The 25,216-nt window shown below is 46.0% G+C and overlaps 1 protein-coding gene across 4 annotated transcripts in view; it reads right to left on the bottom strand.

The window, feature by feature from the left end:
- Positions 1 to 25,216, bottom strand: part of PHLPP2 (PH domain and leucine rich repeat protein phosphatase 2) — a 157,649-nt gene that overhangs the window by 65,537 nt on the left and 66,896 nt on the right. For 3 of the 4 annotated variants that reach the window (XM_043494744.1, XM_038367803.2, XM_043494747.1), the window contains 4 exons: positions 20,526 to 20,672; positions 6,599 to 6,829; positions 5,541 to 5,743; positions 3,094 to 3,154 (listed from right to left, as the gene is read on the bottom strand). In XM_043494744.1, the coding sequence (XP_043350679.1) occupies positions 3,094 to 3,154; positions 5,541 to 5,743; positions 6,599 to 6,829; positions 20,526 to 20,672 (642 nt within the window). The remainder of the gene's footprint in view (positions 1 to 3,093; positions 3,155 to 5,540; positions 5,744 to 6,598; positions 6,830 to 20,525; positions 20,673 to 25,216) is intronic. The other variant, XM_043494746.1, reaches the window with a different exon arrangement.

The raw sequence follows: 25,216 nt of genomic DNA, 5'->3' as shown, positions 1-25,216 counted from the left end.
GAGAAAATGATAGAACAGAGTCCTGGAACCTGGTTGGGGGCAGTTGCCAGCTCCCTTCTGAGGCTGAGGAGAAGAACATAAGAACAGCCATACTGGGTCAGACCTATGGTCTACCTAGCCCAGTACCTTGTCTTCTGTCAGTGGCCAGTGCCAGATGCTTTGGAGGGAATGAACAGAACAGGGCAATTATCAAATGATCAATCCTGTTATCCATTCCCAGATTCTGGCAGTTGGAGGTTAGGAACATCCTGAGCATGTGTGCCATGATGGACCTATCCTCCATGAACTTATCCACTTTTTTTTAGAACCCAGTTATACTTGAGGCCTTCACAACATCCCCTGGCAATGAATGCCACAGGTTGACTGTGCGGTGTGTGAAGAAGTACTTCCTTATATTTGTTTTAAACCTGCTGCCTCTTAATTTCATTAGCTTCTTGTGGTTCTTGTGCTATGTGAATGAGGATGAGAAGTAGTTTTCTTCTGTGAGAGTGTGTGCCCTCCCAGTAAGTGCTGAAGGTACCGGTCTAGCTGGCCCTGAGAATCATGGAGGCAACAGTGCTGATACTGTTGGTTCCAGGAACTGGGACAGCATCAATGGGGAGAGCCATATCAAAAGTCCAGGTAAATCCCTAGAGGTGCTTCTTAGAAGATGAGAAGGATTTTAAGGGTACCTTGGAAAATTTTGAAGAGGCCACCAGCACTGACTTTTATGACCTCCAGTCCCCAGAGATTCACAATGTCTGGAAGCCGGGATCAGAGTCTCATCACAGAGACTGCTCCATCAGGAAGGCCCTCAGGTGGGATTCCGTCAACTGCTGGGTCCACTTTGAGAAGGCATAAAGATTTTGCAATGGTCTGAAACGTGTCCCTTGCTGAAATGGACAAGACTCCTTGCATGGGGATGGTCATTTGGGAGATAATGGCCTTATATGAGGGGCAGCTCTTAAAGTCTGAGGACTTGTGGTCTCCCCTGCAGGCAATTGGTACCAAACATTCAGTGAAGGAGAAGTCCTTTCTTTGCTGAAGAACCCAAGTTCGGGAAAACTAAAAACCTAACACAATTACTAACTGCAAGCTATAAGAACTATGCACAATGAGAAACAGGTATGTTTGCTCCAAAAGTGAGCTGCTCTGACCCATGCCATAAGCAGTAAGAATGAACTGGGTGTGGTTGGATAGCTCCATCTTTTATATTCTTCCTGGAACAAATGGGAATGTGAAGAAAGCTTGTACCAACCCTAACGGATGAATAGAAAGTTGAGACGTGCACACTGGACAAGCAAACACCAACTGTTGAATATTTATACAGACTATCACTCAAAGAAGAACTATATACCCCCATTTCCTCTAAAACAAAGGTGGGCAAACTATGGCCCACAGGCCACATCCAGCCCACGGGACCATCCTTTCCAGCCCTGGAGCTCCCAGCTGGGGAGGCTAGCCTCCAGCCCCTCCCCTGCTGTCCCCCCTGCCCTGCAGCCATGCTGCTGCGCAGGCAGCGAGGCTTGCACCCGTTCACGTCCCAGGCTTTCCAATAAGCCAGTCCTGCTGCTCTGAGCAGCATGGTAAGGTGGCGGGGAGCGGGAGTGGTTAGATAAGGGGCAGGAGGTCCCAGGGGGAAGTCAGGGGACGGGGATCAGGGGGCGGTTGATGGGGCAGATGTTCGGGGGGTGGTTGTGGGGAAAAAGGGGGGGTTGGATAGGGAGTGGGATACCAGGGTGCCTGTCAGTGGGCAGGGGTGTGGATAGGGTCGGGGCGGTCAGGGGACAGGGAGCAGCAGGGGTTGGATAGGAAGTGGGGTCCTGGGGGGTGGTTAGGGGCAGGGGGTCCTGGGAGGGGGCGGTCAGGGGACAAGGAGCAGGGTGGATTGGATGGGTCAGAGGTTCTGGGGGTGATGGTCAGGGGATGGGGAACAGGGGGGGTTGGATAGGTGTGGGAGTCCTGGGGAGCCTGTTAGGGGGCGGGGGTGTGGATAGGAGTTGGGGCAGTCAGGGGACAGGGAGCAGGGGTGGTTAGGGACGGAAGGTCCTGGGAGGGGCTGGTCAGGGGGCCAAGCTGTTTGGGGAGGCACAGCATTCCCTACCTGGCCCTCCATACAGTTTCGCGCCCTGATGTGGCCCTTGGGCCAAAAAGTTTGCCCCCACCCCGCTCTAGAAGGCAGAAAAAGGAACAGTTGGACATTCTAGAAGTTGCTTCATGAACTCAGAGAAATCAGTTGATGAACTAAGAGCTCCCAACACCATCAGGAAATTGGACTAAGGGCTTGTCTACATGGGAAAGGTATACTGGTAAAAGCTACAGTATGAATTAAACTGATTCAGTTATACCAGTATAACTCCTCATATGGACACACTTACTCCAGTATCAGAATGCCTTTTTGCAGTATAGCTAATATTGTTTTGGAAGAGGTTTAAAGTAAACAGAAAAAACCCACTCTCATTCTGGAAGAGAAATCCCTGATAGGCAGTTATAGTGGTATGCATACTGGTTTAATTATACCAGATACTGACAAAACTTTCCCATACAACAAGCCCAATCCAATCACTGCTGTGTTTAACTCCAGAAGCATATTTACCTACTACATGAAAAGAGCTTCTGAGGCACGAAAACTCAGGCATTGGAATTTATGTTGACCCCTTGAACTGTGGTAGAATTCCTATGGAAGCCAACATGCACATGGGGGAAGGGCATGCTATGGGGCTGAGCTCTAAGGAACAAAGATTTCTCTTCTGAAGGCAAGTTTTGGGGATGGAAAAGACCTGAAATAACAAAGTGGCATTTAAAATGAACAGTCAATTGAATGGACAGAAAAATCCAACTAAGCATACTTTCAGAGATACAAAAGCAGAAGTCTTTGAAGAGACAGATCCCATGCAACAGTGGCAGTCACTACATGAAGACCTTTGATAGATCCATGCAAAACTCAGATTTGATAGTGATCAAGTCTCTCCTTGTAATTTCCCAAGAAGCCTAGAGAGGGTGCCTGTGTCATTTAATACATGCGGCCCAGGACTTGAATTCCAGAGAATCTGCAGGAAGTGGTCCAGGCCCCCCAGGATTTCACTTTGTATCCTTTTGTGTGTCACCACTTACCGGGAGATTTCTAAGCAGGTCAGCAGACTAGGGACTGGATAAACATTTACAGTCATCAGACCTGATCAAATAAAGCAAACAGTAATGAGTCCAGGCTGCTAGAAGGGGAACAGCAGAGACACAAACACCGTTTCCCAGAAATATACTAGGGTAGATATCAAGTGCCAACCCTTCAGGATGACCAGATAGGGCTGGAAAATCTCTAGTGCCCAGACAGACATTTGTTGCATCTGCAGACAGGAAAAGCTCATGGTATGAAGAGCCAGGCTGCAGTTCTTCTCTCCTCGGATATCAGAACCACATATTTCTCTAAAAGGGTGTTCCAAGAGATTATTATTTCTACTGCGGTGGTTATAGGATACTTGTCTCTAGTATGATGCAGTGCAGCACAAAGGGCAGCAAGAGAACCGTTCTCACTCACAAGAACAGCAGCAAAATGAGAATAACTTGAGTGCATATATCATTTAATCAAAGCACCAGAGGCGGGATTTCTTTGGATGGCTAGTGAACATGGCAAAACAAAAATGATCATTCTTGCTACAACCCAACATCAGTACTTTAAGCAACAATGCCACAGACTAAAGTGAGAATCTGCACGGACATCTTTCCATTTGTAACTCTTATTATAAGATGCTACTGAAATGCACTTCCATTTCCTTTTCTCCTTGTGAAAAGCATGATGAACTAGAGGGAAGGGTCAGTGAGTTCTACAAGTCAGGAAAGTTCACTTTGCTGCAAGACGCTATACTCACTGGAAGGCTCATCAGCCTAGGCAAATGAGACACAGCCTAACTAAAAAAATTGAGAAGCTAATTCCCAAAAGCTACATTTTTGTATATATAGAGAGATGCTTAAGGACAGCTAAGCATGTTCATTGAGAGTAACAAAAGTCTACAAGAAGGTCTTATAATTTGATTTAAATTTGTCACATTACTCTCTCCATCTCAGTACTGAAACAATGCCAGAAAATGTAGTGCTGCAGGTGAAGTTCAAATCATGATACACGTGACGTTCAAATCATGATACAAATATTGGCACCTCAGGAAGCTGCCTTGTTACAATGGCAATGTATAATGCACAGGAGTTACTTTATGAGGGTGTTGCAATGGTAATCAAGGCTTGGTGAGGCCACCGCAGGATTGCAGGAATTAAGGTCACTTCTGACAGTGGGGCTGCAGGGGGATCCCTCTTAGCACTGACATAGCAGAAGGAGCTCCCTGCATGGCAGAGGGGCCCAAGACACTAGGGCACATGGGAGACTGCAGTCATCCTATCCAGGACACCAACCAGGATGACGAGCCCCCAGCCACTGGGGAAGCCACCCTGATGCTCAACAGTTCCTGCCCTGGGACAGCTTCTACACTCCTGGCTGGTGAGCAAGGGAGCGGGGCTGTGACAGCAAAGCTGCAAAGGGCTTGTGGCATCACCATGGGGCCAATGACACTAGATCCCTGCAAGCATAAGGGAGAGACTGCGATAGTCTGGCAGGGCAGAGCAGACACGTCCAATCATGACTACAAGGACGACAATATATATTGGAATTTGTGAGACTTTCTGATAAGTGCTTCACTTCTGAAAAAAGTCACCAGCTGCCACTGGCTGCCACATAGATCATGCTCACACCAAAGCTACTAAAAGGGATTAAACCAGACTTCCAGAGCCCCCTTCAAACCTAGGAGTAAGACAGTATAGATCCCAGAAACATGTGGCTGCTATGCGTAAAGTGAGCTGCTGCTGTTCTGTATGGAAACTACAAAGACTCCTGTTTTTCAGCCCAGATGCAGCAAAGGGATTCAGCTAGATTTAGTATGAAGCATCCAGCTGCACATTTGGCAATGTTACTGAAACAAGACATCCCTGGCAGCAAGAAATAATGGCTATACAGGTGTCCAGTGGGGATTACAGATATCATTAAGATCCTAAAAACTAGACCTATTGTTTATAACTTTAAAAACCGAAAGCTGGGCATGTGCCCATGCAGCCACATGTTCCCATGTCTGTTACTCTTAGCCTCCTTCTCCTTCTGTTTGTTACACACACTTGATTGGATAACCTTAACCAAGATGGCAGACACTTTAGGGAAGAGACAGTCTCTTACTCTGTCTGTGAAGCACTTTGCAAAATGGGGTGTTGATCTGATTGAATATTACTGTAATACAAGTAAATAAAATACTACACATCAACAATACTAATACTGAGAGGAGAGGCCCTTTCTGGATTGAACAGAGGATGCAGAACATGGTTCTGTGGGATAACCCCTGGGGCTGCTACAGTTTCCATCTTTGAAGTGGCTATTGCTCCACAGGATACTAAGAGTAGGGCTGAACTCTAAGGAGCCGCCAACCTGTGTTTGGAGTAACTATGTTTCTGTGGGGCGGGGGTGACAGAAGGGCTCTCCCCGGGTCTGGGGAGGGAGCAGGCAGGTGAAGGAGATAAAATGGACATACAGTTGCTGTTGGCATAGAGGGCCCGAAGGGAGAAGCCACTCAGAGTCAGTTCCCTCAGCTGATTCCGCTCACAGTGCAGCTGCTCCAGACTGCCAAGGAAGCTCAGATCCAGGTCATTCAGCTGATTGTCTCGCAAATCCATGTGGGTCACAGATTTGTTGCCCTCCAGGCTGTCAACAGATAATCTCCACAGGTGGTTCATCCTAAACACTCAGAGATAAGAGATAAAGGATCAGAGAAAAGAACATTGAAAGGTTTTCTATTTTGGGGGGAAGTGGGGGACAGAGTGAAATGATGGCAGGAGGGAGAAGTGGGGAACAGACAGGCAGAGACTGCACCAAAAGGAGGGATGTGGAGAAGTCTGGAGACCAAACCCAGGATAGAGGACTGGGGGGGGTGAGTGAGGTAGAGCAAGGGGGATTCCCTGGTGAAGGGGGATTTTCTGGGAGGGGTACAGACAGAAGCAGTCCCTATGTCTGTTCAGCCACTATTCATTGTTGCATTAAATATTATTGGCTCTGCTCAGTTTCTGAATACCTTTAACAGGCAGGAGATGCTGAGGGCAGCTTCCAGAGGCTAGCAGATGGAAGGCATGGTTCTGGGACAGAGAGCTGTATTGTGCATGGTCACCCAGGAACCTGGGAAGGCACTTGGCATACATGTGATTTCAGCTATAGATTTTTATTGTCTCTTAACTGATCAGAAGTCTCACTATGTTCTTCTAAGGATGAAGAGACCATTGCTGCAGGAATTTACAGGCTAGAAATCAGTAACTGTCTCATCTCCAGAGAAGCAAGTGAGGCAAGGCCAGGAGAGCTGGTGAGTTCCCTACTAAGGAGTAGCAGAGCAGCAGTGCTGAACACCAGTGCTCAGTGACCTGAGCCACAGCACAGTTAGCTTGCCTTTCTCTTAAATACCTTCCAAAGTGGAATTTCTCAAGCTCTGAAAATACCAGTAAGAATAAGTCATGTTAGAGCATTTATACAGCTTCCTTTGCTGGAAGTGGGGTTGAGGAGCACTCTGGCTGATATATGTTCAAGCAGCTAGAGTCCACTTACCTAAGATCCACATATCTGATGTGGCTCATCCTGTTCAGCACCCCAAGGTTCAGGGTTTCCAGCTGATTCCCTGCCATGGCCAGTTTGTCCAAGGTAGTGAGTTTCTCACAGACCACTGGCACCTCTCTGAAGTTGTTGAAGGAAAGCCCGAGGGAGCAGAGCTGCTGCAGGTTTCCCAGCGCTTCTGGCAAAGATGTGAGGAAATTCCCATCAAGACATAAGGTCTGGAGACTGTGGCAGGCAAAGGGAAAAAGAGAAACATTCAGGGATGGAGAATTGAGTCAACTGTTTAACATTTTCAGTGAATTTATACACTGGCTAATTACAGCTTGATTATTGTTTCCAGTAGCTAACTGTGACTTGTTTCTAGAGTTGTAAAGTTATTACATGATTATTTATTATTCAGCTAATATGCTTGAGTTCTAAAATTGGATGTGTAAAATATAAAAGCTCCAGGTTAATATTTCACTTGTGTAGTTAAGCTTCTAGTTATAGGAATCAGTGGAAGTTAGCATAAACAAAGCGTAATTACTTTGTAACTGTAGAGTATTTATTTGACAGGCAAGATGGGTGAAGTAACATTATTGGACCAACTTCTGCTGGTGAAAGAGATAAGCTTTAAGAGCTTACACAGAGCTCTTCTTCAGTTCTGGGAAAGGTTCTCAGAAGCCATGTCTACACTAAACAGTTTTGTTGACAAAAGTCAGCTTTCGTCAACAAAACAGTGGAGGTGTAGGCACTGCAATGCTCCTCCTGCCAATTTAACTCTCCTGCTATGCCGACAAAATAAAAGCACCTGGACGAGAAGCACAGAGCTTTTTGCAATGAAGTTAGTGTAAACACTGCGTTGCTTATGTCACCCTAAGTGGCCTCCAGGTAGTACCCCACAATGCCCGTCATGACTGCTCTGGTTTGAACTCTGCTGCTCTGCAGCCAGGTACATAAGCATGCCTCCCTCCCCACTTAAAGCCCCAGAATTTTTGAAATTCCTCTTCCTCTTTGTTCGGTGTAGACAGCTCACATAGTATCTTCCCAGCTGAAAATGGTGGGTACCTGCAGCAAACACGCTCCTGCCTGAGTACACTGGAGTTGTAAGATCTGTGGGGAGAGGAGGCTGTGCAGCTGCAGCTCTGCTCCAGCCATAGGAATTTTGATACATATGGGCAAATTACTTGTGGCATGGAGCTTAGGGGGTACGAGAAGGACACGCAGCAGTGCTGTGCAAAGATCAAGGAGCTGAGGCAGGTGTACCAGAAGACAAGTGAGGCCAATCACCAATCTGGTGTGTTGCCAAAGACATGTCACTTCTACAAGGAGCTGCATGCCATCCTCAGCAACCCCACCTCCACCATCAAGACCCTTGTGGATACTTTGGGGAAGCTGGAAGCAGCAGAGTGAATCCTGAGGATGAAGTGACAGACAAGGAAGTGGAGTAGGAGGAGCATGGGGGACAGGCAACAGAGATGTCTGAGGGCGTGGCAAGCCAGTACCTCTTTTTAACTCCAGAGGGGTCTAGGCAGTCCCAGCACTCTGGCATGCCTCATGCGGGAGAGGGGAGCTCCAGTAAATACTCATTGTACTTTGATACTATAGGGAGAAATGAACTACAGCTATATTTTTTTTCAAAGGGTAGAAGGGGGTAGAAATAACCAACAGTAGCACTTTTTGCATCTGCTTCTCATTTCCCTGTGAACCTAGACAGAGGAGACCCGACAGAAAAGTTTGTTGATGCACACTGGGATGTGCCAGGAATTCTCCATACTGATCTCTAGGATACTTTCATGGAGGTATTCTGCGATCCTCTGCCAAAGGTTCCTTGGGAGGGCTACCTTACTTCTTCCCCCACAATAACTTTGCTGTGCTAATCGGCAATTACTTCTACAGGCGCCAAAGCAGCATACAGGTGAGCAGCATACAGACTCAGCCTGCAGCTGCACCCATGCAGGAGCTGCACCCTTGCATCTCTGGTCACCCAGAGGAGCGATATATCAGCTTCTATCACCCCTGCCTTTGGAAAACGGTGCCAGTAATCAGAATAGTGTCCCTAGGCATTTGTAGTCACCCCACTCTGAAACCCACCGACCCTTTGTCCCATCTTGCCTCTTTCCCCCTGTGCCAAACCCACCATGGTTAGGGCTCTCGCTGTGCTGTGTGCCTGCTATAGGAAAGTGAGAAAGTGGTATAACTTGAAAGGAATCAAGGCTGTGAGTTTATTGTTTCTTTAGCTTCTTCAGATGTGGCCTTGAGGGTCTACTCCTACACACCAGCTGAATGGCACTGTCTGATAAGGAGATGAACAGGAGGAGTAAGGAAGACATGTTCAGGGAGGTGCTGCAATCGCCTGATGCTGCTGATAGCAAGCGGAGAGCACTGAGAGAGGCTATCAATGAAAAATTGAGAATGGATAGCAGGGAGAGGAAACAGGGACTGGAGTGGATGATATAGCTGCTTGAGGGCCAACTGGACTTGCTGAGGTCCTTGATTGTGCTGCAGGTGGAACACATCCATGCTTGTCTCACCCTGCAACCCAAACAGAAATGCCTTCTATGCCTTCCCCAAACTCCTCCCACACCCCATTCTTTGCGTGTTCCTGGTCCATCGCAGTAGTCAATGCACTCCACCCAGGAAGATGTTTCACAATGACAGCTGGACATACACCCAGCTGTGAAAGCATTATTGTAAAAAGTGCTCTTCATTGTCATGTCTCTTGTAGGTAACAGAAATATTTGTATAGCTGTTAAATAAAAGTGTACGTATAGAAAGAAAATGAATCTTTATTGGTCTACTACACATGGTGGTTGCTGCTGAAATTAATACATAATAGCAATCACTGCATTTGCAAAGTAAAATTAATGCACACACAGCAATCATTATAAGGCTCATATTACAGTGCAAGAAAGTAATGCCTGGCTCAATTCATTAGAGAAAGTCATATTACTGGGGCACATTGTCAAAATTCTCCTTCAAAGCATTCTTGATTTGAACAGCTCCCTGTTGAGCCCCTCTAACAGCCCTGGTACAGGGCTGCTCAAAAGCCAATCCACCTCAAGCCTTCACTCCCTACGGAAACTTTTCCCCCTAGTTTCACAAGTGTTATGCAGAGCACAGCAGGCTGCTATGACCATGGGAATATTTTCCTCACTGAGGTCTAACCTACCAATAGTGTCAGCAACGCTTTAATCTGCCAAAGGCACGTTCAATGGACATTCTGCCTCTGCTGAGTCTGTTGTTGAAGCGCTCCTTGCTACAGTCAAGGTTTCTGGTGTAAGGCTTCATGAGCTACGGGAACAAGAGGTAGGCTAGGTCTCCCAGATCACAATTGGCATTTCCACTTCCTCAATTACAATCTTCTGGTCTGGAAAGAAAGTCCCTGCTTACAGCTTTCTATGCAGGCCAGTGTTCCTGAAGATGCGTGCATCATGCACCTTCCCTGACCTCCTTGTGCTGATGTTGGTGAAACAACCTGGTGATCCAGCAGCACTTGCAATACCCTAGAAAAGTAGCCCTTTCTGTTGATGTATTCCATTGCAAGGTGGTCTGGGGCCAAAATGGGGATATGCATGCCATCTATTGCCCCGCCACAGTTAGGGTATCCCATTGCCCCAAAGCCATCCACTATTTCCCATACATTGCCCAGAGTCACAGTCCTTTGTAATAGGAGGCAACTAATGGCCCTGCACACTTGCATTACTGCAACCCCCACAATGGACTTTCCACCTCCAAACTGCTTCAAAACTGATCAGTAGCAGTCTGGAGTTCCCAGCTTCCACACAGCATTGCCAGTCATTCTCTGCTGTGACGGCAGCTCTCATTTGGTTGTCCTTGCACTGGAGGGCAAGGGCAAGCTCCGCACACAGTTCCAGGAAAGTGGCTTTTTGAGCATCTGCAGCCACTACTCATCATCCCATACCTGCATCACAGTGCAATCCCACCACTCAGTGCTTGTTTCCCAAGACCAAGTATCAATGGTCCACGGTGTGCAGCTGTCCCATGAATACCACAGCAATCTTGAATTGTTTCTTCCATGGCATGCAGCAGGGCAGACACCACAGTGTCATCAGATTCGCAGCTCATGAAATACTGCAGGACCAGCCGCGTTGTTTTTGTAATGCTCATCACAAGACTGGAGAGCAGTGCAAGATCCACACTTTCAGACAGAAATGGCAGGTGCACAGTTTACAGGGGCTGTTGAAAAGCGGCGCAAAACATAGTAGGAAGCCCATGAAATGATAGGATGAAGAAAACTGCATCATGGGATACTGAGCCCTCCCCCATGATTCACTGTGGTCCCTTCCCAGAGCACCCAGTGGCAGAAGGTGGGGTGCTGCACAGTGGGATAGCTACCACTGTGCACGTCTCTCTCTGTCGATGCAAGAGCACCAACTGTGGATGCACTCCTCCAACACAATGAGCGTTATGTGGATATGCAAAAGTGCTTTAAAGTGCAGCAATGGATGATTGCCGACTTAATTTAAGTCAACTTAACTTTGTAGTGCAATCATAGCCAGAGTGTCACAGATAAATATCAAGTGACACAGAGTATTTAGCATAAGAAGTTACCACATATTGTAAAAGCCCTTTCCAGGTGAAGTGGCCAGTTAACACCTCCACAGTCATAGGACATAGTGAGTTACAGATTGTTGTAATAAGCCATAAATCCAGCATCTTTATTAAGACCATGATTGTTAGTGTCTAGTAAAGTTATGAATGTAAGCTCCCAGGCTTGGCTTTGGAAGTGATTGTGACAGGGCATCACCCCACTTCTGCCTCTTTTCTAGCCACACACCACTCAAAGACCTACTTCTGGCCAAACACCCTTTGTGCAATTTATTTACAGTGTTCTCTCCTCCACCCTTACAAACTTGTGCAGCTCTGTATTTCCAATAGCATATACTTCTTAGGTATCGTCCCACTGAGAGATCTCTCCTGGCTCTGACTCTTCAAAAGTGAAATCCCTGCAAGCTGCATGGAAACTTTTTAAAGACATCATAACAGAGGCTCAATTTAAATTTATACCTCAATTTAAAAAACATAATAAGAGGACCAAAAAATGTCACCTTGGCTAAAAAACAAAGTAAATGAAGCAGTTAGAGACAAAAAAGACATCCTTTAAAAAGTGGAAGTTAAATCCTACTGAGGAAAATAGAAAGGAATATACACTCTGGCAAGTGAAGTGTAAAAATTTAATGAGGAAGGCCAAAAAAGAAACTGGAAGAACAGCTAGGGGTGGCCAACATGAGCCTGAGAAGGAGCCAGAATTTAACAGTGTACACTGCCAAAGAGCCACAGTAATACATCAGCAGCCCCGCATCAGCTCCCCACCCCCGCTCCCAGCACTTCCCACCCACCAGCAGCCCCGCCAATCAGTGCCTCCCTCTCCCTACCAATCAGCTAACCAATCAGTTTCGTGGCGTGCAGGAGGCTTGGAGGGGAAGGAAGGAGGGCACTGCAGGCTCAGGGGAGGGGACAGGAAGGGGTGGAATGGGGGCAAGGCCTGAGCAGTAAGCACCCCTGGCACACTGGAAAGTTGACGCCTGTAGCTCCAGCCCCGGAGTCAGTGCCTATACAAGAAGCCGCATATTAACTTCTGAAAAGCCACATGTGGCTCCAGAGCCACAGGCTGGCCATCCCTGAGCTAGTCAAAGACACAAAAAGTAACAGCAATTTTTTTTAAGTACATCAGAAGCAGGAAGCCTGCTAAACAACCAGTGGGGCCACTGGACAATCAAGATGCTAAAGGAGCACTCAAGGAAAATAAGTCCATTGCAGAGAAACTAAATGAATTATTTGCATCAGTCTTCACAGCTGAGGATGTGAGGGAGAATCCCAAACCTGAGCCATTCTTTTTAGGTGACAAATCTGAGGAACTATCTCAAACTGAGGTGTTATTACAGGAGGTTTTGGAACAAATAGATAAATGAAACAGTAATAAGTTACCAGGATCAGATGGTATTCACCCAAGAGTTCTGAAGGAACTCAAACGTGAAATTGAAGAATTAATAACTGTAATATGTAACCTATCATTTAAATCATCTTCTGTACCAGAAGACTGGAGGATAGCTAATGGAAACCAATTTTTAAAAAAGGCTCCAGAGGCAATCCAAGCAATTATAAGCAGGTAAACCTAACTGCAGTACCAGGCAAATTGGTTAAAACTATAGTAAAGAATAGAATTTTCAGAGACATAGATGAACAAAATTTGTTGGGGAAGAGTCAACATGGTTTTTGTAAAGAGAAATCATGCCCCTGCAATCTATAATTCTTTGAAAGGGTCAACGAGCACATGCACAAGGGTAATCCAGCGGATATAGCATACTTGGATTTTCAGAAAGCCTTTGACAAGGTCCCTCACCAAAGACTCTTAAACAAAGTAAGCTGTCATGGGATAAGAGGGAAGGTGCTCTCATGGATCAATAACTGATTAAAAGATAAGAAACAAAGGGTAGGAATAAATGGTCAGTTTTCAGAATGGAGACAGGTAAATAGTGGTGCCCCCCATGGGTCTGTACTGGGACCAGTACTGTTCAACATATTCATAAATGATTTGGGAAAAGGGGTAAAAAGTGTCGTGGCAAAATTTGCAGATGATATAGATTCATAGATTCATAGATACTAAGGTCAGAAGGGACCATTCTGATCATCTAGTCCGACCTCCTGCACAGCGCAGGCCACAGAATCTCACCCACCCACTCCTATGAAAAACCTCACCCATGTCTGAGCTATTGAAGTCCTTAAATCATGGTTCAAAACTTCAAGGAGCAGAGAAGCCTCCCTCCAGTCAACCATGCCACATGCTACAGAGGAAGGCAAAAAAACCTCCAGGACCTCTCCAATCTGCCCTGGAGGAAAATTCCTTCCCGACCCCAAATATGGCAATCAGCTAAACCCTGAGCACATGGGCAAGATTCACCAGCCAGATACCCAGGAAAGAATTTTCTATAGTAAATCAGATCCCATCCATCTAATATCCCATCTCAGGGGATTTGGCCTATTTACCCTGAATATTTAAAGATCAATTACTTACCAAAATCCCATTATCCCATCATACCATCTCCTCCATAAACTTATCGAGTAGAATCTTAAAACCAGATAGATCTTTTGCCCCCACTGCTTCCCTTGGAAGGTTATTCCAAAACTTCACTCCTCTGATGGTTAAAAACCTTCGTCTGATTTCAAGTCTAAACTTCCTGGTGGCCAGTTTATACCCATTTGTTCTTGTGTCCACATTGGTGCTGAGCTGAAATAATTCCTCTCCCTCTCCTCTATTTATCCCTCTGATATATTTATAGAGAGCAATCATATCTCCCCTCAACCTTCTTTTAGTTAGGCTAAACAAGCCCAGCTCCTTAAGTCTCTTTTCATAAGACAAGTTTTCCATTCCTCGGATCATCCTAGTAGCCCTTCTCTGTACCTGCTCCAGTTTGAATTCATCCTTTTTAAACATGGGAGACCAGAACTGCACACAGTATTCTAGGTGAGGTCTCACCAGTGCCTTGTATAACGGTACTAAAACCTCCTTATCCCTACTGGAAATGCCTCTCCTGATGCATCCCAAAACCGCATTAGCTTTTTTCACAGCCATATCACATTGGCAGCTCATAGTCATCCTACGATCAACCAATACTCCAAGGTCCTTCTCCTCTTCCGTTACTTCTAAATGATGCATCCCCAACTTATAACTAAAATTCTTGTTATTAATCCCTAAATGCATAACCTTACACTTCTCACTATTAAATTTCATCCTATTACTATTATTCCAGTTTACAAGGTCATCCAGATCCTCCTGTATAATATCCCGATCCTTCTCCGAATTGGCAATACCTCCCAGCTTTGTATCAGCTGCAAACTTTATTAGCACACTCCCACTTTTTGTGACAAGGTCAGTAACAAAAAGATTAAATAAGATTGGTCCCAAAACCGATCCCTGAGGAACTCCACTGGTAACCTCCCTCCAACCTGACAGTTCGCCTTTCAGTAGGACCCGTTGCAGTCTCCCCTTTAACCAATTCCTTATCCACCTTTTGATGTTCATATTGATCCCCATCTTCTCCAATTTAACTAATAATTCCCCATGTGGCACAGTATCAAATGCCTTACTGAAATCTAGGTAAATTAGATCCACTGCATTTTCTTTATCTAAAAAATCTGTTACTTTTTCAAAAAAGGAGATTAGGTTGGTTTGGCACGATCTACCTTTTGTAAAACCATGTTGTATTTTGTCCCATTTACCATTGACTTCAATGTCCTTAACTAATTTCTCCTTCAAAATTTTTTCCAGGACCTTGCATACTACAGATGTCAAACTAACTGGCCTGTAGTTACCCGGATCACTTTTTTTTCCTTTCTTAAAAATAGGAACTATATTAGCAATTCTCCAATCATTCGGTACTATTCCTGAGTTTACAGATTCATTAAAAATTCTTGCTAATGGGCTTGCAATTTCAGGTGCCAATTCCTTTAATATTCTTGGATGAAGATTATCTGGGCCCCTCGATTTAGTCCCATTAAGCTGTTTCAGTTTCGCTTCTACCTCTGATATGGTAATATCTACCTCTATATCCTCCTTCCCATTTGTCATGCTACCATTATCCCCGAGATCCTCTTTAGCCTTATTAAAGACTGAGGCAAAGTATTTGTTTAGATATTGGGCCATGCCTAGATTATCTTTAACCTCCGCTCCATCCTCAGTGTTAAGCGGCCCCACTTCTTCCTTCTTAGTTTTCTTCTTATTTATATGGCTATAGAACCTTTTACTATTGGTTTTAATTCCCTTTGCAAGGTCCAACTCTACTCGACTTTTAGCCTCTCTCACTTGATCCCTACATGTTCTGACCTCAATTAGGTAGCTTTCCTTGCTGATCCCTCCCATCTTCCACTCCCTGTATGCTTTCTGCTTCTTCATAATCACCTCTCTAAGATGCTTGCTCATCCAGCTTGGTCTTCAACTCCTTCCTATGAATTTTTTCCCCTTTCTTGGGATACAGGCTTCCGATAGCTTCTGCAGTTTTGATTTAAAGTAATCCCAGGCCTCCTCTACCTTTAGATCCATAAGTTCTTCAGTCCAATCCACTTCCCTAACTAATTTCCTTAATTTTTGAAAGTCAGCCCTTTGGAAATCAAAAACCCTAGTTGCAGATTTATTTTTGTTAATCCTTCCATTTAGTTTGAACTGAATTAGCTCATGATCACTTGAGCCAAGATTGTCCCCTACAACCATTTCTTCTATGAGGTCCTCGCTACTCACCAAAATTAAATCTAAAATGGCATCCCCTCTAGTCGGTTCAGCAACTACTTGATAAAGGAATCTATCAGCTATCGCATCTAGGAAAATCTGAGCCCTATTATTATTACTAGCACTGGTCCTCCAGTCTATATCTGGGAAGTTAAAGTCTCCCATGATCACGCAGTTTCCATTAGTATTTACTTGATTAAAGACATTAAAAAGGGCTCTATCCATATCCAAATTAGATACCGGAGGTCTATAGCACACCCCAAGCACTATCGTAGGAGAGGCTTTACTAGTTTTCTTCCCCAATGTAATTTTTGCCCAGACGGACTCTGTCTTATCCATTGCATCGCTTCTTATTTCTTTACATTCTACCTCATCATTGATATACAATGCTACTCCACCCCCTTTACCTTTGTTTCTGTCTTTCCTAAACAGCACATACCCTTCAATACCTGTAGTCCAGTCATGACTACTATTCCACTATGTTTCTGTTATCCCTATAATATCTGGTTTCACTTCCTGCACCAGTAGCTCTAGTTCCTCCATTTTGTTACCTAGACTCCTCGCATTGGTGTACAAACATCTTAATTTTTGCTGTTTGGCCTCGCTCACATTTTGTACCCTATTAGGCACAGTCATTCTACAGCCAGTATAACCAATTAGACTAGTATCCACACCGCCCTCGCTCCTTATATACATTCTCCTACCCATGGCTGTATCCTTTCTTACTTCATCTTCTTCCCTCTCAGTGCTAAAATCTGGCGTGGAGATTTTCTGGACATCTCCCATCCATCTCCCCCCAATTCCTAGTTTAAAGCTCTCTTTATCAGTTGTGCCAGCCTCGATCCTAGAGGTCTATTTCCTTCCCTACTCAGATGAAGTCCATCCCGAGAGAACTGACCTCTGTCCGTGAATGCCTCCCAGTGGCCATACATCCCAAAGCCCTCCTTATAGCACCACTGCCTAAGCCATCTGTTGACAGTCATAATCTTGTCAGACCTTTGTTGCCCTTCTCTAGGAACAGGAAGGATCCCGCTAAAGATCACCTGAGCCTCAATTTCCTTAAGTGTCTTCCCCAGCCTAGCATAGTCTCCCTTAATACTTTCCAGCGAGAATCTGGCTGTATCATTTGTTCCCACATGAAGGATAATTAGGGGATTCTTTCCCGCTCCCTTTAGGATCCTTTTCAACCTCAGGTCTACATCCCGTATCTTAGCACCCGGAAGACAGCACACCCTTCTATTCTCAGGATCAGCTCTAGTTACAGGCCTGTCTATTCTTCTCAATTAAGAGTCCCCGATCACATAGACCTGCCTTTTCCTGGTGACAGTGCTATTCTCCAGTTTCTCCCCTGTTCCCTCTGGCTGCAAGTTCTTTCCATTCCTATTTTCCCTTACAATCCTCTTCAACCCATCCTGTATCCTCCTGGGGCTCATATTTGGTGTAGTCTCCCTTGACTCTTCCCCTTTTTCTATAGGACTAGCCTCTCTTCTCTTCTTCCTTACCCTTCCACCTTCAACAAGTACCTGCTGAGCCCCTTCTTCATTTTCCAACTCTGCAAACCTGTTCCTAAGCTCTATTTCTCCTTCACTAGACCGTCTTTTTCTCTGCCTGGTTCTTTGAGTCACATGTTTCCACTGACCACTTTCCTCATCCAGTCTCTCCTCAAAATTCCCCAGCCCTGCTTCCATCTGTGAGTCTGAGCTTTTCCCTTCAGATCCTCATATCTTTGCTCCATCATCTGCTCAAACCCCTTCCTAAACTCAATCAGACTTTCCACCTGCATCTCCAAACCTCGGATCTTTTCCTCCATCAGCTCTATCAGACGACATTTCATGCAGAAAAAACTCTTAGATATAAAACTACTCAAGATAGTTAAGTCCAAAGCAGACTGCGAAAAGTTGCAAAGGGATCTCATTAAACTGGGTGATTGGGCAACAAAATGGCAGATGAAATTCAATGTTGATAAATGCAAAGTAATGCACACTAGAAAACATAAGCCCAACTATGCACATAAAATGATGAGGGCTGAATTAGCTGTTACCACTCAAGAGAGAGAGATCATGGAGTCACCATGGATAGTTAATCTGAAAACATCCACTCAATGTGCAGTGGCAATCAAAAAACCTAACAGAATGCTGGGAATCATTTAAAAAGGGATAAATAATAAGACAGAAAATATCATATTGCCTCTATAAAAATCCATGGTATGCCCACATCATGAATACTGTGTTCAGATCTGGTTACCCCATCTCAAAAAAGATATACTGGAATTGGAAAAGGTACAGAAAAGGGTGGAATAGCTTTCATATGAGGAAAATTAATAAGACTGGGACTTTTTGGTTTGGAAAAGAAACAACTAAGGGCAGATATGATCGAGGTCTATAAAATCATGACTGGTGTGGAGAAAGTAAATAAGGAAGTGTTATTTATCATAACACTTGTTGTTATTTATCATAACAACATGTCATAACACAAGAACAAGGGGTCACCAAATGTAATTAATAGGCAGCAGGTTTAAAACAAACAAAAGGAAGTATATTTCTTCACAAAACAGTCAACCTGTAGAACTCAAGTGCCAGGGGATGTTGTGATGGCCAAGACTATAATAGGGTTAAAAAAAGAACTAGATAAGTTAATGGAGCCTAGGTCCATCAATGGCTATTAGCCAGAATGGGCAGGGATACCAAATATGTTCTGAAGTGTCCCTAACCTGTTTGCCAGAAGCTGGGAATGGGCGACAGGGGCTGGATCACTTGATGATTACCTGTTCTGTTCACTCTCTCTGAAGCACCTTTGCCACTGCTGGAAGACAGAATACTGGGCAAGATGGACCATTGGTCTGACCCAGTATTGATGTTCTTATGTTCTAAGCTTCTCAGTCTCTTCCCCCTACTTGGCACTTCCTTTCTGTACTTTTTCTACTTTTGGGGTTAATTAGCCTTGTAGCTCTCTCCAGTCCATCCCCAATCGCTCAACTGGACACAGTTTTGCCCCTCGGGTTTACTCCAGGGTAATTTAATTGTGATCCAGTTATCAGACTGTTGGTACTGCTACTGTTGCCCAGCACTGTCACAGTATTCTGAAGGTTTCCTTTAAGGATGAGGACTGACAGGTCAGATACAAAGTGATTGCTTTGTGAAAGCAGTTCACCCACAGGTGATCTGGTGTTTTTGTCTTTCAGCATCTTTCTGTGAGTTCATGTGAGAGCATAGTGATTGTCTCATTTCACCCACACACTTGTTAATGGGGTATTTAGTGCACTGGATAAGGTACACCACACATTGTGATAGGCAAGTGCAGGACCCATGTCTCTTGAAAGATGTATTGTGTTGATCATCATAGCAGTGGAGATACGCTTACAGGTTTTGCATTTCTTGTTATGGCAGGATTTGGTGCTGCTTTGAGTTGGTGTGTCCTGGTTAGTGCGGAGCTTTCTTCTGATGATGACAACTAAGTCTACCAATGTTAGGTCGACATACAGCCACACACAGTAATTACTGCTATTTTTCATGTTCACATTACTCTCCTTCTGTTGGTGGTGTGCATGCTCACCAGGAACGCTTGCCCCAACTTATGGGGGACAGTGGGGGAGGCTGAGAGGCTGGGCTCCCAGCTGGGAGCTTGGTGCCAAGTTGACAGGCGATGTAAGTAACACAGTGTCTACACAAACTTTGCGTCACTCTAACTATATCAACCTCAGTGCTACAACTCTCGTGTAATTAAGTCAGGGTAGTGAGGGACTTACATTGGCAGGAGCAACGCTGTAGTGTAGATACTTAAAAGGTTAGGTCGATGAAAGCTGCCTTATATTGATAATGTAATGTGGACCTGGCCATATTTATAGTGGAAAACAATAAGAAATTTATCATCAAAAATTCAAGTGATAGTGAGTAAGTGGAAGCAAACAGTTACATATACAACAAAACAACAAAAGGTTTTCTAGAAGCTAACCTTAACTAACAAGCTAGCTTTCTGTCTAAAGTTTATCTCACCACCAAAGTCCTCTGCAGCATTTTCAACCAACGTTGGGTGAGATGCCATTCTCAAGAATGTAAATGCACTGCTTGTTTACTTCCTGAGTCCAGAATAAGAGGGTGTATTCTTTACCTTCTACCTATACTCCCCATAGTTCATTGCCTGTATTCAGAGACTGTATAACCACCTGTAACTTGTTTTTCCTGTGTGCTCCTTCCCAGCTGACTTCACATCTCTTTGATAACTTTGTATGTAAATGGGCATCCATTTATAATGCTTAATTTACTCTTGTCTGACAGAAAACCTGTTTTTTCACTCCTGCTAGTGATTCACTCCTTAATACAGACTCTAAGAATATATTTTCAGTGTATATATACACAACTCCTTACACAGTATCTGTACATACATTTCACAACTATATTAATAACCAGTGTGATCCTGGCTTTCATGTAAGTCTTCACATAACATTTTTTGGTGTATACCAGAATGTACGTACCAGGATCAGGACATTCCTGTAACACACTGGTCAGTTGGCATTAAGGGCTCCTTGGGTCATATTGTGAAAGCCACTCTTGGGTTCTCAGTAAGGGTCACAGAGCAAGAGGACCTGTCTCACCTGTGATGCCTTTACTCTGTCTGCACTCAAACCAAGACATAGGGCAAGTTTATAACCACAGATGAAAGGTGTTTAAGGGCCAAGAGAAAAGTCACATAACTCACTTGAACAGGTTGCCAATCTGGCTTGGCAGGTGATGAAGCCCATTACAGGAAATGTTGAGTTCAGTCAGAGTGGAGATCTCACACAGCAATATAGGAAACTCCCCCAGCATATTATGGGACAGGTTCAGGCCCTTCAGCTGAGAAAACCTAAATGTCAAGAGTACAAATTACTCATAAAGCACAATGGTTAGTGACAAATACACGTACAAGGGCAAGCACAAAGGTTGTCTGAAGTAGTCCAAGTTCTTTCTTAAATATGGTATCCCCTCTTTTCAAACCAGTTATAGCATGGCATTTCCTGCACCAAACAGACTATAATCCATCAATAATATATACTAAGGCCAGGACCAGCTCTAGGATTTTTGCTGCCCCAAGGAAAAAAATTTTTTGCCGCCCCCGCTTTTTTTTCATGCCCTCCCTGCCCCCGGCTCTGCCCCAACTCCGCCCCTTCCCAACCCCTTCCCCAAATCCCCGGCCCAGTCTCCTCCCCCGGGCATGCCGCATTCCTCCCCCCCATTGCTTCCTGCGGCTCCCCCACCACCTCCCGCCCTAGCTTAACTCCGCTCTACCTGCTCCCCTGAACACGCCGCTGCTCTGCTTCTCCTACCTCCCTCTCAGGCGAGGGAGAGGCAGCGCGTTCAGGGGAGCAGGCAGAGCAGAGGTGAGCAAGGGTGGGTGGGGGAGCGCAGAAAGTAACAGGGCAGGGGTAGAGGAACCACTTCCTGCCCCAGCTCGCCTCCGCTCCACCACTGCCGCCTCCCCCGAGCACGCCACCACTCGGCTTCTCCTCCCTCCCTCCCAGGCTTGTCGCACGAAACAGGCACGTGGCAAGCCAGGGAGGGAGCAGGGAGAAGCAGAGCAGCAGCGGCGTGCTCAGGGGAGCAGGCAGAGGTGGAGCGGAGGCGAGCTGGGGCGGCGGGGGCACATTTCTAGGGGCAGCATAGCCAGCGCCGGAATGCCGCCCCAAGCACCTGCTTGTTTTGCTGATGCCCAGAGCTGACCCTGCCTAAGGCTAAGATTTTGTCATGGACATTTTTAGTAAAAGTAAAAGGTCACAAGCAAAAAACCAAAATTCATTGAAGCCATGACCTGTCCGTGACTTTTACTAAAAATATCCCTGACAAAATGGGGATCTGCAGGTCTCCACACTGCCTGAAGTGGGGCAGCTGCACAGGGGCTAGGAGCCGCCTGCAGCAGCTGCAGGCTGTGGGGTACCCCTACCACCAGCAGCTCCAGAGGCCCAGGGCAGCGGGGAACTCAGGGGTTCCCCTGCAGCAGCTGGGAGCTGCGGGACTCCCCGCTGCTCACAGCAGCCAGGAGCTCAGGGGTTCCCTCACCACTGGCAGCTCCGGGGGCCCTCGCCGCTTGGGAGCTGTGTGGTTTCCCACTGCCTGTAGCAGCCGGAGGGTCAGGGGTTCCTCTGCCACTGGCAGCTCTGGGGGCCCCTACCGCCTGCAATGGCCAGGAGCTTGGGGGTTCCACCGCCATGAGCTCGGGGGTACTACCCATCTGCATCGGCATGGAGCTCCAGGAGCTGCCAGAGGCAGCTGGGAACTTCGCAGATCCTTGCCCCCAAGGGACCCTGCAGCTCCTGACCACCACAGGCTGAAGTCACGGAGGTCGCTGGAAGTCACAGATTCCGTGACTTCTGCAACCTCCGTAGCCTTATTCATAACATTACTTCTGCTCTATATTGGGTAAGACAAAAGAAGTCTAAAGTTAGGTCACCCCAGCTACGTTGCTCAGGAGTGTGGGAAAAGGCACAGCTAGGTAGTTAAGATGACCTAAACCCAGATAGACAGCTCTAGATCAATGGAAGAATTCTTTGGTCGAACTGGCTACTGCCTGTTGGAGGAAGATTTACTACTGCAACAGGAGAACCTCTCCCTTTGCTACAGTGAGTGTCTACACTTAAGTGCTGCAGCAGTGCAGCTGCAGTGTTTCGAGTGAAGACAGACTAAGAGTTACATACACTCCCATCTCTTTAAACTCAGAAGCAAATCAGACAATTATTTGTCTGCTAGATAAACCCCTTGGATTAGGGACTATAAACATTAGAATAGGAGATTAATTAGCAACTTAAAATAATTTCTTCCAACAACAGTGTGTGTCATCTGAAGGATGGAGTGGAGGATTTCAAATGTGGGTTGAAAGTCCTCATTTCAGTAAGTCTACCTCCAACGTACCATTTGGGGGTGGTTAGCGACAAAGGTGGGACAGAAAAGCGGGAAATGAAACTGTTTAGCCACCAGATTAACTAGGCCTTGAATGAATTTGGTGAAAGGCCGAGAAAGAGGTGTTTGGTGTAAAACAGGCACATCAAAAGAAACCTCAAAAGACATAACCAGGGCTCTAAAGGGGAAAGCCCAGAGGCACTGTCTCTGAGGCCACACTCCACACTTGGAAAAGTGAATGTCTAAATTAAGGTTTTTCGCTGTAACTGGAGTTCTTTTAAGATGGACTCTACATTTTCACATTCATAGGGTGCACAGCTGGTGCCACTCTGATGACAGAATGTTTCATAGAAGTACTCATTGGAGTGCTCTCATGTCCCTCCTGTTCCTGGTTGTGGTGGAATGGTATTACTACTTTGGGAAGAAATTTAGGATGGGGACGATAGGCGCCAGCTTCCTCTGGGCCCAGGTGTTGCTCAAGCCCCTGCTCCGCCCCAGGTCCCGTTCCCACCCGCCCCTTTCCCCCAAGTCCCCAACTCCATCCCACTTCTTCCCACCCCCACTTTCATCCCTTCTCCCAAGTCCCCACTCCCACCCTGCCTCTTCCCGCCCCCTCCCCACTCCTCCCAGAGCTTCCTGCACAACGCGAAACAGCTGATTGTGGCAGGTGGGAGGCACTGGGATGGAGAGAGAGGAGTTGAATGGCAGGGCTGCCAATGGATGGGAGGCGCTGGAGGTGGGGGAAGGAGAGCTGGCTACCAGTGGGTGCTAAGCACCCACTAATTTTTTTCCAGGGGTGCTCCAGGGCACTTTATTCTTGTGGAAAACCATGAATGACAAATCAGCCATGAGAGCTTGTATTTCCCTTACTTTTCTACCAGATGTGATTGCTATAACAAAAGGTGTCTTAATTGAAAAGTGAAATAGGGAACTTCCCCAAGGTTCAAAGGAAGGTTTCACAAGCCGAATAAACACTAGGTTGAGGTCCCATGTTGGTGCTGGTTCTTTAACTGGAGGGTAAACATTCATTAGTTCCTTCACAAATCTTAGCTGTATCATGGGTAAATACAGTCTTATGATCAATTAGCATGTGGTGTGCAGAAATAGCTGCCAAGTGCACTTTGACAGATGATCTAGAGAGTCCTTATAATTTCAAATGGAGCAGATACGCCAGTATGGATGGAATGAAGGCTGATGCTGAATCCAGGTTATTTGCCCAAAATTGAAATAAAACGGTTACTCACCCTTTTTGTAACTGTTGTTCTTCAAGATGTATTGCTCATATCTATTGCAGTTAGGTGCGCGTGTGCCGTGTGCACAATGCCGGAAACTTTTCCGTAGCAGCTACCCATCGGGCCAGCTGTGGAGCCCCCTGGAGTGGTGCTGATGTGGTGCTCTATATACAACCCTGCTTGCCCGACCCCCCTTCAGCTCCTTCTTGCAGGCAGAAGGTGGTGGGGAAGTGGAATAGATATGAGCAACACATCTCAAAGCACAACAGTTACAAAAAGGGTGAGTAACCGTTTTTTCTTCTTCGAGTGCTTGCTCATATCAATTCCAGTTAGGTGACTCCCAAGCCTTACATTGGAGGTGGGGTCAGAGTTGGTATTGCAGAGTGAAGAATCGCCCTGCCGAAGGCCGCATCATCACAAGATTGATGGACAATGGGTAGTGGGACATGACGGTGTGCACCGAAGTCCATGTGGCAGCCCTGCAGATTTCCTGGAGGGGTACATGCGCCAGGAAGGCTGCAGAGGAGGCTTGAGCTCTCGTGGAGTGAGCCATAACAGTAGGCAGAGGGACATTTGCAACTTTATAACAAGCGCAAATACATGAGGTAATCCATGAAGATATCCACTGGGAAGAAACCAGCTCTTCTTTCATTCGACGAACAACTGGGTTGTCTTGTGGAACGGTTTTGTTCGATCTATGTAGAAGGTGAGCGCCCTTCTGACATCCAGTGAATGCAGCTGCTGCTCCCCAAGATTGGCATGCGGTTTTGGGTAGAAAACGGGCAGGAAAATATCCTGGCTGCCATGGAAACGGGATACAACTTTTGGTAGGAAAGATGGATGAGGTCTAAGCTGAACTTTATCCTTATGGAAAATGGAATATGGTGGCTCACACGTGAAGGCCCATAGCTCAGAAACACGTTGTGCTGAGGTAATGGCCACTAGGAAGGCAACCTTCCAGGAGAGATAGAGGAGCGAGCAGGAAGCTAGCAGTGCGAAAGGAGGACCCATGAGAGGAGAAAGAAGTAAGTTAAGATCCCAGACCGGCACAGGGGGCTTCATTAGGGGATAGACTTTTTCCAGACCTTTTAGGAAACATCCCACGATGGTGTGTGCAAACATGGAATGCCCAGAAACACCGGGGTGGAATACCGAGATAGCCGCGAGGTGGATTTTAGGAGAGACAAATGCCAGATGTTGGTCTTTCAAGTGCACTAGATAGTCCAGGATGCACAGGATTGAAGCCTGAAGCAGGAGCACTGCCATTGGGCACCCCAAATGGAAA

This window comes from Dermochelys coriacea, chromosome 12, assembly GCF_009764565.3.
Source record: "Dermochelys coriacea isolate rDerCor1 chromosome 12, rDerCor1.pri.v4, whole genome shotgun sequence".
NCBI classification, from domain to species: Eukaryota; Metazoa; Chordata; order Testudines; family Dermochelyidae; genus Dermochelys; species Dermochelys coriacea.
This window is presented reverse-complemented; position numbering and strand designations above follow the sequence as displayed.